At 52.9% G+C, this 13,295-nt stretch overlaps 1 protein-coding gene across 9 annotated transcripts in view; it reads left to right on the top strand.

The window, feature by feature from the left end:
• DNM2 (dynamin 2) overlaps window positions 1-13,295 on the top strand; it is a 91,869-nt gene that overhangs the window by 56,752 nt on the left and 21,822 nt on the right. For 5 of the 9 annotated variants that reach the window (XM_061190486.1, XM_061190483.1, XM_061190481.1 and 2 more), the window contains exons 8-13: window positions 2,637-2,772; window positions 4,015-4,082; window positions 4,699-4,837; window positions 7,225-7,311; window positions 9,560-9,630; window positions 13,068-13,119. In XM_061190486.1, the coding sequence (XP_061046469.1) occupies window positions 2,637-2,772; window positions 4,015-4,082; window positions 4,699-4,837; window positions 7,225-7,311; window positions 9,560-9,630; window positions 13,068-13,119 (553 nt within the window). Of the gene's footprint in view, window positions 1-2,636; window positions 2,773-4,014; window positions 4,083-4,698; window positions 4,838-5,933; window positions 6,073-7,224; window positions 7,312-9,559; window positions 9,631-13,067; window positions 13,120-13,295 lie in introns of all 9 variants that reach the window. The other 4 variants (XM_061190485.1, XM_061190484.1, XM_061190482.1 and 1 more) reach the window with 1 other exon arrangement.

The following is a 13,295-nucleotide window of genomic DNA, read 5'->3' as shown; positions in this document are numbered from 1 at the left end:
TTGTTGAGCTCACAAGCGAGGATTCCCGCAGGGCAGACTCCTAAAAGAGGGATAACTAGCTTGAGGAGAACTTGAATTTGAATCAGTAGCGCTTCCGTGGCCTCCAGGGGGGCCCATGCCCGCTGGCCCTCCTGGCCTGGTTCTGGGCGCCCCCTCGGGTCCCACACAGGTATATATGGTATGTGGCTCACTTGGAGCCAGTGATAGGAAAGCTAACTGTCTTTACTTTAATCATCCTCGTTACCATGATCGATTGTTCTGAGTCTGGCTTTTTCCTCCCAGGCACAGCTTGGTCCTTGCTCCATGTCGGGGAACCAAGTTATACAGTGACCTTCACCTCAGCTCCTTCCTGTGCATAGAACACAGATCACTTGAAACCCTGGCAGGTTTTTTTCCCCAAGCAGAGGTGATCGGGGACATTTTTCAAACCAGCTCTTGTCCCTCGGCTTTTGTGTCTTGCGCCTGGATCTCTCTCCTTCTAGAACTAGGAGCAGGAATGCACGTTCCCTAGACGTGCAGTTGTGGCTCTAAACTCAGGACCATTCATCTCTAGGGACCGCTGGTCATCTGTAGATATCTTACCTGCCCTGTACCTTGGTGTATTTATTTGCTGTGGCTGCAGCAAAGTACCACGAACTGGGTGGCTTAAACTAAAATAGAAATTTATTGGGAATTCCCTGGCGGTCCAGTGGTTAGGGCTCTGTGCTCTCACTGCCGAGGGCTTGGGTTCAATCCCTGGTCAGAGAAGTAAGATCCCACAAGCCCTGCAGTGTGGCCAAAAAAAAAAAGAAAAAGAAAAAAAGAAATTTATCATCTCATAGTTATGTACACTGAGTGTCCAAAATCAAGGTGTCGGCAGGGTTGGTTTCTTCTGTGGACTTCGAGTGGCTTGCTGGCAACTTTGGGGTTCCCAATCTCTGTCTTATCTTCACATGCCGTTCTCCCTGTGTGTGTGTCCAAATTTCCCCTTTTTCTAAGGACACCAGTCACAGTGGCTTAGGAGCCCACCCTTCTCCAGTATGACCTCATCTTAACTAATGACATCTGCAAAGACTCTTGTTTCCAAATAAGATCACATTCTGAGGTACTGGAGGTTAGGACATCAACATGAATTTTGGGGGGACACAGTTTAACTCATGACAGTTGGCAAGGATGCTCTCTGAGTGCAGCTCGGACTCCAGGGCCCCTGGGAGGCTGGTGCTCACGTATGCTACGTCTTTTCCTTTCCGAGCCTGGCGGCAGCTGGCGTAGGCTTCATCCTGCTCCCTAAACCACTCCCTGCTCTGTACTCTGTCCTTGCTGTAGTGCTAAGCCTTTTACCATCTTGGCCCGGATTTGGCCACCGTTCAAGGTCCCCATTCCAGGTGCAGCATTAACGTAGGCCTTTGTGTGTCTCTGGGAAGGAAGTCAAGTGTGGGCACTGTCTGCTTCATGTGGGCAGAGAGCTTCTGGGGATTTGGGACACCCTGTGCATGACCCCCTGGGTGTTCAGGAAGAACCCCATGCATTGGTGGCCGAGCCTGGCCGCCCTGGCAGCTTGCAGGCATCAGCTGTATTTGCCCGTAAGAGCCGGGCTTCTCTGTGCCAGGGAACTGCCAGCTCCCTGCTGCCAGCCCAGTGCGGGAGACTTCTGGGGAAACTCTATACAGTACTTGAGGAGATCCAGAATTGGAGGAATGGAAATGAGGAAATGATTCAGACAGACAGTGCCAGGGACTGGGGGAAACAATTAGAAATGCTAAAGAAAACCAAAACACTGATAAATATCTTGGTTCTTTACTGCTCACTTCCTCGCAGCACTAATCAGCAATACTCTGAGACACTTTTCTTTTAAGGGCTGGGCTGGGTTCTAAGGGGCCACGCATGGTGTTACCACATTTCATCAATTACGTGTGCACTTAAAAAAATTTTTTTTAACTTCTCAAATCAGATGATTCAGGTGAATTACCATTAATTGGCAACATTTTTCTTTCTGGGGGGGTGTCCAGGCCATTAGTGCATTTGGTGACCAATGCCTGCTTTGAGTTGATGAAATCTAGAAACTCCTTAAATCCTTATTACAGTGACCCTGTGTGGAAGTGCTGTTACAACCAACCCACTTTGCAGATGACGAAACTGAGGCTCAGAGGGCAGAACCACCTGTCCAAGGCCTCTCAGCCCATCAGTGGTGGAGTCCTGACCCAAACAGACTGGGAGGTGGCGGGAACCAGTGGAAGCCACCTGAATTGTGTGGAGGGGCTCCCTTTTCATGGCATGGTCCTGCCGGATCAGGCCAAACCTGAGGGCAGAGGTTGCTAAACTGTGACCCCCGACACACACCCTGCACCTCCCTCTTGCCATCTGCAAAATGGGAGTAATAATTGCCCCCCCCCCCGCCCCCAACTCAATGAATGAATGGTCGTAACAGGCCTATAGAGCGGGCCTGGTGCGTAGCAAGTGCTTGCCTCTGGCAGCTCCTGGATTTTGTCTGTTTTTTCTGCTAAAAAATAAAAAGATGGGCGTTCCCTGGTGGCCTAGTGGTTAGGATACAGTGCTTTCACTGCGGAGGAAAGTAAGCCACGGCTTGACCAGAGACGTAATTCCGGAGCTGTGTTAAAACCTCTGCTTTGACCTTCGGGTTTTCTCTTTCCTCATAGGATGGTCCAGCAGTTTGGAGTGGACTTCGAAAAGAGGATCGAGGGCTCTGGAGACCAAGTGGACACGCTGGAGCTCTCCGGGGGTGCCCGGATCAATCGCATCTTCCACGAGCGGTTTCCCTTCGAGCTGGTGAAGGTAGCACTGCCGGGGCCGGGCCCTCTGGTCAGCCTTGACCCTCCTGCTCAGTCGGCCTTGAACCCGGCCTCCTCCCAGGCCATGGGGTCTCGAGCTCCCACTTCCAGGCCCGGGCCTCTTTCCCTGAGCTTAGAGATTTCCAGCAGAGCTGTATAGAAAGTTCCATTTTCTTCCTCTGAATACATGTTCTTTGCAAAGTACATAAAAAATATAGGTAAATTCACATGGGAAAATGTCCCCAGCATGTGGTTGAAAGGGAAAAAGCAGATTATGGAGCCAGCATGTGCAACAGAACACACAGATGATAGTCATAACATCCTTCATATGAAGTCATACACGCATGTCTAGATGTGTGTCTTTGCAGAGACAGATCTGCAAGGATATTCACAAAATGTCAGCTATGGGTGCTGGGATTGGAGGTTTTCTTTTTGTTTTAATTGCTTGAAGTTTTACACTTTTTCACAGTGAGTGCATGCCATCTCTGTAAAAACCAGTCATGTTCTTTTCAATAGAAGAGCAAAAGCTAAAAGGAAAAAAACACCCATAATCCTAACACCCCCAGACAACGCCGCTTAGCACCTGGATGTGTGTCCTTTGAGAATTATTTCTGTGCAAATGCAGGCAAAAAGCCTCCCTGCATCCACAAGCCCAGTACATATATTCATGCATACCAGTGTGTGCATATGTATTTTTTTTTAAATAATTATGCATCTTTGTATTCTTTTTTTTTTTTTTTTTCATATGATTTGCCATCTTTCCAAACTAGTATATACATTTCATGCATTGTCAATGGCAAAACACTATCTTATTTTATGACTGTCCCATTGTTCATTTAACCAGTCTCCCATTTGGGGGCATTTAGGTTCTTTGCACATTTTTCAGCAGTTACGGATGGTTTTGTGGATGTAGCTAATTCTTGATTAATTCCTCAAGATAAATTCCTAGAGCTCTTAAAACTATCTTGTGACAGTATAGGTATGTTTTTAGAGGTATGTTTTGATTTGTACTGCCACGTAGCCCAGAAGAAAGTTTGAGTTGATTTTCCTTCCAAGAGAGCAAGAGTGTCAGTTTCAGAGCATCCTTGCTGAAACTGAGTTTTAATGTTCTTGAAAATTTTGACCAATTAAATATTCTGCCCTGTGAATATAAATGGTACACAGGAGGTGACATTCCCTAGGTACAGACCTGATGTGGCGGTGCCTCAGGTACCTCCTTGCATGTGTTTGGTTTGTCTCTTCTCAGATGGAGTTCGACGAGAAGGACTTACGACGGGAGATCAGCTACGCCATTAAGAATATCCACGGAGTCAGGCAAGTTCCACGGGGGGAGGCGCCGTGTTCCCTTCACCTCCATGGTGCCACCCTGCAGCCAGTCAGTCCCCACAATCCTTGGGGTGCCCCGATTGGGAGGCCTGGAGAGGGCTCTGGGATGGTTTGCAGTAGCTGTCAGTCTCTCCCTCTGGGTCTCCAAAGGCACTCGAGGGTGGATGTGCTTAGTTCTGTGTGGATCTGTCATAAACCCCGTGGCTGTCCGGGCTGTCCGCTGCCCTTGGGTTAAACATGGGTTAAAGGGCCCAGTTACCGTGGTCAGCCAAGTCAGAAAGCTCTCTGCAGATTTGCTCTGGGGGATGGAGAGGAAGTCAGAGCCAAGGCACGATTGCAGGAACCCAGCATTTGTCACCGTCATGGGTGCCCCGGACGCCTCCTGGGTCCCCAGCGTTTTGCTCCCGCCCTCCACTCTTGTGTCGCCGTGGGGTCCTCAGATCACCCTGGGGGGGGTTCCAGGTAGCGGACGCGGGCGTCTGACCCCCAGACTTGCTGCAACCTTGGCTCTCTCGGGAACCCAGCCCGAGCCTATGAAATCGCTGACCGTGCTTTGTTTCTCTCTGACTTATCTCCCCTGCCCCCCGGGTACGGATGGTTTTAGGACCGGGCTCTTCACCCCGGACTTGGCATTCGAGGCCATTGTGAAAAAACAGGTCGTCAAGCTGAAAGAGCCCTGTCTGAAATGTGTCGACCTGGTTATCCAGGAGCTAATCAATACAGTTAGGCAGTGTACCAGTAAGGTATTGGACCCTCGGCAGGGTGACTCCTGGCCTTGTGGAAACGGGGCTGTGGGAGTTTGGTATCAGGCTCCCGGTGCTGCTTGGCCTTTGCCCCGCTGGTCCCCCTCCCTCCCCTTCCCAGATTGCCTCAGTTTCCAAGAACGTGGCCTCTACCCAGAGGCTGGGGCAGAAGCGTTTTGGCCTGGGTGCAGCCCGGGGGTGCCAGGCCTCCAGATTCCAGACTGGTGGGCAGGGCTCCCTGGGACCCTGATACCAAGCTTAGCATGTGTCTGATGGGGGTCTTGCTGGGCTGTCGCTTTGCTGTCTTCTGGGAAGCAGAGAGGGACCTCGCGTCACCTGCTGGAGGCCAAGCTCCCTGAACCTCCCTGCCCCTCACAAATGCCTTCTTGACAAATGCCTCGCACCCTCAGGCTTTCCCAGAGCCAGCCACTTCTCTGTCCCCAAGGCGCTGAGAAAGGCCCAAACGCCAGCGGCCTGAGGAGTGCTCGGCCCTGGGCTCGCCCCTAACAGCCTCCACCAGCTCCCGCAGGAGCAGTGCTGTCCCCGGGCAGTGGCCCTCGGGCCCCCCCCCTGGTTCTCGGGGCGGCACATGTTGGCCAAGGTGCTGAAGCGCTTCCTGGTGGCCAGTTTGTGCTTGCACGTCCCCCATGGCCGTGGAGCTCTGGGTCGGCCTTCCAAGGCAGGAGTTTCTGCTTCATCCTTCTGTTCTCAGTCTGGAAAAGCCCACATTTGCTTCTTAAGCTTCTTCGATTGGAAAAGGGAAGGGAAAGAAACCCAGATGGTTTGGAGATGTTCGTCCTAGAGCCCATTGTCACAGACACGAAAAGGCAAGGCCTCCCCAAACCTTTAGCTGTTCGTACGCTGACTCCCACCCGTGGCACTTTTATAATTAAACCCCAGACTAAGCCCACCCCTTGGACCCAGGTCGCCTCTTGATCCGAAGCAGCTTCCGGGGCAAATGCGGGCGCAGGCTCTTCCATGCATGTCACTAACCAGCTGACTCTCGTTTCTTCTTTCTCCGTCTCCCGTCCCGCGTGTGTGGCCTGCACTGCCCCTGGGTGTCTTTTTACCTCATCCCGCCCTCCGCATGACCCAGGACGGGGCTCTTCACCCCCGACATGGCCTTTGAAGCCATTGTGAAAAAACAGATTGTAAAACTCAAAGAGCCAAGTTTGAAGTGTGTTGATCTCGTGGTCTCAGAACTGGCCACGGTCATTAAAAAGTGTGCCGAGAAGGTAACAGAAGGTTTCATTATTATCACCTATGCTTCTGTCCCCCATCTTCTCTTTCCCACCGTGAGTCTTAACCCAAGCATCTGGGAAACTCTGCCTCGGCAGGAACCCCCTTCCCTGGGCCAGTGGTCACTTGGAGACATCTCAACTTTGCCTTGGCTGACACAAGGGGGTGGGCCAGTCGCACTTGGGTTCCACCTTTGCATTTTGGGCCTCTGACGGGGATGAAAGGCCTTTGATGTTGCCAGATGCACTTACTAAGCAGGCAGCAGGGATGAGTGTCCATGCCCATCCCTGGAACGCTTTGAGAAAGGTGGTTTCCAAACTGCCACCAACGCGGTGAAACACTTCGCCAGTGTGCTGATCTGCATGTTCTTACATCACAAGGCATTTAAGAATTTTTCAGAATTCCTTGGCGGTCCAGTGGTTAGGACTCTGCAGTTCCACTGCAGAGGGCCCGGGTTCAATCCCTGGTCGGGGAACTAAGATCTCACAAGCCGCGTGGTGTAGCCAAAAAAAAAATGGAATTTTTCCTCGAGTGATTTTGACCATTTGCTCAATTTTTCCCAACTCGTGGTCTTTCCCCAAACCATGGAAGGTGGGCTTCTGTGCGTTAGTTTGGTTGCTGCTGCAAAGGCTGGGGCAGCGGGGGTGTCAGAGGAGTGGATCCCAAAGGTGAGATGATCGGGAGCAGTTTCCCGCCCCCCGCAAGGGGGTCCCTCCGAGGTCGATGGCCCAGATGCTGACCCTCCCCCCATTCTAGAACGGGCGCTGCTGCGTACTCCGGAGCTGCGCTCGGGCCCTCGCCCTGGTGGCCCAGGGGCTTTAATTACACTGTGTCCTTGCTCTCACCCAGCACTTCGAGGGAGGGGGGTGGCTGTCACCCGCTTTCTCTGCCACTTTCCACCTCCGAAACGCATTCTCGAAAAGCACCTCTGCTTGTGTGCGGGCACCCTCTCGGTCTCTCCGGCCCACCGTCCCCCCCACTGTCCCCTTCTTGTCTGCCGGCTGGAGCAGCTCTGAGACAGGAGCGGGGTGGGGAACCGGTGGGCCCACTCCATGTCACCCCCCCTCCGCCCATGTTTTCCGTTTGGCTCACGTTGCTGCCCAAGCCACGAGGACCCAGCCGACGCCGCCACTCTGCTTTCCCTCCAGCTCAGCTCCTACCCCCGGTTGCGAGAGGAGACCGAACGAATCGTCACCACTTACATCCGGGAACGGGAGGGGAGGACCAAGGACCAGGTACTGGCTTTTTGTTTCATTCTTCAGATACAGTTTATGTGCAGGAGATCTTGGTTGTGCGGTGTGAGTTTTGACAAATGCGTACAGCAAGGTCACCACCACCTCACTCAACATACAGAACGGTCCTGCCACCACCCCCCAAACCCCCATCCTTGTGCCCCTTTGTCGTTAATCCCTCCCCGACCCCCAGGCCCCCGGGCCCTCAGGCCCTGGCAACCACTAGGTTGCTCCCCGTCCCTGTAGTTTTGCCTTTTCCAGAATGTCATGCGAACGGACTCTTGCCGTGGTAGCCTTTTGATCCTGTGTCCCTTCACTCTGCACCATGCATTCAGGACTCATCCCTGTTGTTTGTGGTGTAGCCAAAATGTGTCTCTTAGGACTGCCAAGTAGTGTTTCATGGTGCACGTGGACCACAGCCTGCTTATCCATTCACCCACCGGAACATGTTTGAGTGCTTTTTGTGTTTTCACATTGTCTTACGAAGACCGTCATAAGCATACCCAAAGGTAGAGAGTGAGGTGCCCCACACAGCCACAGTTCAAGTCTCACCTGTCACTTACTCAGCCCAGGGCTGTCATCCTGCCTTCATGTGGCCCGACACCTGGTTTGGGTTATTTCCCCCACGGTGGTCCACTGTGTCCTCTCTCTTTTTTTTTTTTTTTTAATTGAAGTATAGTTGATTTACAGTGTGTGCCAATCTCTGCAGTACAGCAAAGTGACTCGGTTATACACATATAGACTTTCTTTTTTTTATATATATACTATTTTCCATTATGGTTTATCCCAGGAGATTGGCAGCTGTTTATTCAAACTGGAACCGAAACAAGCCAACCTGTTGTATTTGGTTGTGAGATCACCTTGTTTAGAACAGTCCCTCTCCCCTTGACATTGACGGAGAAGAAACTTGCTCATTTGTCCTTCACAGGGTCCCCCATTCCCTCGAAGCTTCTGTAACCTGGAAGTTTTGTGAAAAGCTTGAGAGATTCCAATTTGTTTTGTTGTCATTGTTGGCAAGAATGCTGCTGTCCCTTCCATACACACAAGAGCCCCCAGTTGCCCTACTGTTGTCATGGCTGGGCTCCGGGGCAACAGGACTCAGACCTTTTAAACCAGCGACAGTGTCTCCCATGGACGGAGCACCCCAGCATTTTCCAACAACCCCCCAAGATCTGAGTGCCTGGCCCGCTTTATGCTTGAGGGTTCAGAGGCACAGTGAAGTGACAGGACTGTTTAAGGGCCCGTGTCTTATCTGAGACGACATCCTGGCTGGCTGGTGTGTGCCTTTGTGCCCGTGTGTTTCATTTTAATGTCCTCACCTGGCCAAATTACCTTTGCCAGTTTTTTGTTTGTTTTTAATTTTACCTAAGTATAGTTTTTTTGTTTTTTTAAAAATTTTATTTATTTATTTTTGGCTGCGTTGGGTCTTCGTTGCTGCGTGCGGGCTTTCTCTAGTTGCAGTGAGCAGGCGCTACTCTTCGTTGCGGTGCGCGGGCTTCTTATTGTGGTGGCTTCTCTTGTTGCAGAGCACGGGCTGTAGGCACGCGGGCTTCAGTAGTTGTGGCTCGCGGGCTCTAGAGAGCAGGCTCAGTAGTTGTGGCACACGGGCTTAGTTGCTCTGCAGCATGTGGGATCTTCCCGGACTAGGGATCGAACCCGTGTCCCCTGCATTGGCAGGTGGATTCTTAACCACTGTGCCGCTAGGGAAGTCCTTTACTGAAGTATAGTTGATTTACAATGTTGTTTAATTTCTGCTGTACAGGAAAGTGATTCAGTTATCCACGTATATACATTCTTTTTCATGTTCTTTTCCGTTATGGTTTATCACAGGATATTGAATATACTTTCCACCTTTGCTGTTTTAATGAGGCACTTATAACATTCCAGGTGTTACTCGCAACATGACATATTGTGACCTATTTAAGCCTTTGCAGTGAGGCCTTATTGCCCTACTCCAGGCCTCGGAGGCCGCACTTGTGACTACCACGTTGGGCTACCTCACTCTGCTCTGTTGGCCCAGTCTTTCTCACTTGTGAGGCCTTGGTGTCTGGAAGCACCCATGCCCCCTTCCCCCTGAAGACGGACCCCAGCATATGGGAAGGGGTGGGTGGGTGACCGCTGTTCTCCTGCCTGGGAAACAGCATGGTTGTTCCGGGGCACCCCCTGCTGGCGGGTGTGGGAGGTGCTCTGGCAGCGGCCCCTCCCTGCCACGCTGGGCTCTGTACTCACCATGACCCCCGCTTTCCCCCAGATTCTTCTTCTGATCGACATCGAGCAGTCCTACATCAACACGAACCACGAAGACTTCATTGGATTTGCCAAGTATGTACTTTTCAAGATAGCGGCTGGTGGGGTGGCATGAGTGTCCACCCTCAGAGCCACGCCTTGAGAAAGGCGGTCAAGTTGGGATTCCGCTGCTGGGCCGGGGCACGAAGATCTCTCTGTCAGGGGTCCCCAGGTGAAGCGCGGGGCCATCGGAGAGCATCTGGAAGCTTTGCTGGGTAGCAGCGACCCCCCCAGCCTCGTTGTCCCCAATGCACCTCCTGTGGGGCACCCCCATGGTTAGTTTAAGGAGGAAAGGGCAGTCCAGTGGTCAAAGGCTTCAAGAAAGGACAAGGCTAACTAGCGTTCAGTGCTTCCTTTCCTGCAGGACTTCTCAGAGCCTTTCATAGACTCACGTGCAGCTTTCCCAGTCTCCCCCACATGCACTGGGACCTTTCACTGAGCAGCTCAGGGGCTCAGGGCTCCAGGGGCTGCTCTTTGGGAAGTACTGCCAGGATTTGCATGGCTTCTGTCCATATGCTGTAGATTTAAAACTAGAACCTTCCACGGCACCCAGATAAGGGGCCAGAAGAGCAGGGAGCTGATTTCAGCAGGATATAAATATAAATGCTGGTGGCCTCCAGTGTCACCCACTGATGCCATCAGCCCCCCGCCTCGGTGAGTATCACACAGATTGTTCTGATGGCTCACGAAGGTCCTCTTTCCGGAGCCTGATAGAATAAAAGGTGGTTGGTAGCCAGCCTCCTTGTATTTGTTTAGCCAGTATCGCTGGTGTGCTTTCATTGCACCAGGCCCTGTGATAACAGCAGTGAGCAGGCACAGACCCAGGTCCCCACCCTGAAAGGAAGGTCCTGCGCCAGGGACAAAGGTGCACCCAGGCGGTTAAGACACAGTGTGGTCAGTGCCGGGGTGGGGCTGTCCACCACCCGTGGGAGTCCGGAGGGTGGCCTTGTGGCCTGGCCTTGGGGGTGCAGGGAGGAAGGAGCTAGCAGGCTGGGCAAGAGGGTCTTCCCGTCCAGGGTCTCTACTGGCTGAGTAGTTCCCTGGGTAGACATTTATCAGTGCACTCAGCTCTTCTGTGCTGGACACATGGTCGGTGAGTGGAATGAATGAATGAGTGAACGAATGAATGGGGGGCATGATTAGAAGCTGCTGCCCCAGCCCAGATGAGCTGAGGGCCCCGGCCGGACTGTCCCTGCTGTGGAGAAGGCTGAGGGGCCCTGGCCGGGGACTGCCCCTCAGGCTGGGCTCTCAGCCTGGGGAAGCAGCCCCTCCTGCTCCTGTTACCCCAGCAGCCGGGTGTGTGGGGCCTGAAAACGCTGGTCCCCCTTTTCGGGTTGCTGCTGTTTTCCTCACCTTGATGTCTCTGCTTCTCACACTTCATCCACAGTTCCTTCTCACAATCTCTCCTGTTTTTCCTTTGACCACTCCACTCTTTCCTCTGGATTCCTGGGCCTTCCCACTTACCCCAGCTGTTACTATACTGAGCAGCTGGTGACCGGGTGGGTATTGCCTGCTGTGTGCCTTTTCCCTAGTGTGTGAACGGGGGATGCCCTGGCTGGGGGCGGGGCCCAGGGTGCCAGGCTCCACCCGGCCCAGGCCCAGGCCCCAGCCCTGGGTGGGATGTCGCAGGGGCCCCCGGAATAGCCATGGAGCACTGCCTTTGGCCTAGGACAGTGAACAAGCCAGACTTGGGCCTTGCCTTTTCAGAACCCACAGGCTGAGAACGCACACACTGTCGTTAAGCCAGTTCTCATAAGGAGGATGACAGCTGGAAAGGAGGGCAGGCGGAGGGGCTGTGGGAGAGGGCAGTGAGGGATGAGGCTTGGGGAGACCTTCCCAAGGAAGTCATGACAGCCCGGTGATGGGGACGGAGCGGGGGCAGAGAGCACTGGAGATAGGGAAGGAAGGCTGAGAAGCAGGAGACCAAGGCAAGGTGGAGGGCAGAGGTCAAGGCCTCATCGCCAAGGGGGCCTGCAGGCCAAGGGGAAAACTTTGGATTTTCCCCCCAACACACACACACACACACACACACACACACACACACACACACACAGCCGGAAGCAGTGGGAAATCTCTGATTGGGTGGAGGCAAGGGAAAGAGGGGCTGCCAGGCATGTGTGAGACCCAGGAAGCCCTTAGGAAGTAGAGCGTCTGGGGCCTCACCAGCACCCAGACGTCACTGTGAGTGGCTCAGCTCTGTGTCCTTCAGACACTATCGATCCACCTCCTTCCTGCGCTTAGATGTTCTGGGGTGTTTTCTCACTGCCCTCGAAACACTAAAAACAAGGCCCAGAGAAAAAGCCCTTGTAGTAAATGTATTGATTCTTAGGGAAATCATTGGATAAATTCCACTTCCATTCTTTTCTTTTTTTTCTGCGCCGCACGGCACGTGGGAATCTTAGTTCCCTGACCAGGGATTGAACCCATGCCCCCTGCAGTGGACGCGCGGAGTCTTAACCACTGGACCGCCAGGGAAGTCCCTCATTTCCATTCTTAATGTTCCACCCTTTACTGATCTAGGAACAGAAGCCTACTTCCTTAACATACATACACACACACACACACACACACACACGCACACACACTACCTTATCCAACAGGCAACTTGAACTTTAAGGTAAAATCCCAGAGGCAGTCAGTAAAGGGATTAAACAAGATGTTTTGCCTTTTCATATTGTTTCAAAAGTTCCAGTTAAAGCAATATAAGAAAAGACAGTATGACTCCTAAGTAACAGGAGTTATCAGTTGGTTGCCGGTGGTGATAATGATGGTCCGAGTAGAAAATATATTAGGACAAACAAGGGAACTGAGTAGGTGCCCACGTACAAAATAAAGGGGACTTCGTCTGTCCAGTGTGAACTAGCCAGGAAACAACATAGATGAAGAAGAAAAGAGATCTGGGACTGTAGGTAAATAAGGGACCTTGCAGAAACACATTGACTTTGACTGTCCTCTGACTTGGGTCAGGAGCCATCCAAGATGAGTAGCGTTTTCATGGCGAGCAGCTGTCCCATAGCCTCATCTCCCAGGCTGGATGGCCCTGTGGTCAGAGCCGCTCTGGGCCTGGTGCCCGGGCCAGGATGGGAGGAGAAAGCGGGAAGAAGCCTCAAGTTTGACCCCCCAAACACTGAAGGTTACTCTGAAGCCAGCATGGCTACCTCCCAGCCACTTGGGAATCCAGCTTCCCATGCCCCCTCTTGGAAGCTCCAGGACCCAGTGACTCCTAGAAATAGCTGGCGCTCTCAGGAGTGGCCGAAATCAGGGATGAGAAGTCAGGGTTTAATTCAGTATCTCGTTCGTTCCATGAGCCCGCTCTCTTTCCCTTGGGCAGCCCTTCGTACACGGGGGGCTTCTCTCTGCCTCTGCCCTTGGCCCCCACTCGGGAGAGAACCCCACCTGGGCCACGAGGGCTTCTTGCTCCTCGTCCCTCTGGGCTTCCCGCCGCATGAGCTCTCTCTATGCTTTGGTTTCAGCGCCCAGCAGAGGAGCACCCAGCTGAACAAGAAGAGAGCCATCCCCAACCAGGTAACTGCCCACCCCTGCACCCTCCGCGGCCCACAGCTCCACCCTCGGGGGTGGGAGGGCACTAAGGGACCACCGAGCCCAGCGATGGCACCTGGCTCATAGCATGTCCCGCCAGAAACCCACCCCTCCCCTCCAGCCTCTCAAGTCCACTTAGGTTTTGATATTTTGGGAAACCG

The sequence above is a fragment of the Eubalaena glacialis genome, chromosome 4 (genome assembly GCF_028564815.1).
Source record: "Eubalaena glacialis isolate mEubGla1 chromosome 4, mEubGla1.1.hap2.+ XY, whole genome shotgun sequence".
Classification (NCBI taxonomy): Eukaryota; Metazoa; Chordata; class Mammalia; order Artiodactyla; family Balaenidae; genus Eubalaena; species Eubalaena glacialis.
Note: the sequence above shows the minus strand (reverse complement) of the source record. Positions and strands in the feature narration are given on the sequence as shown.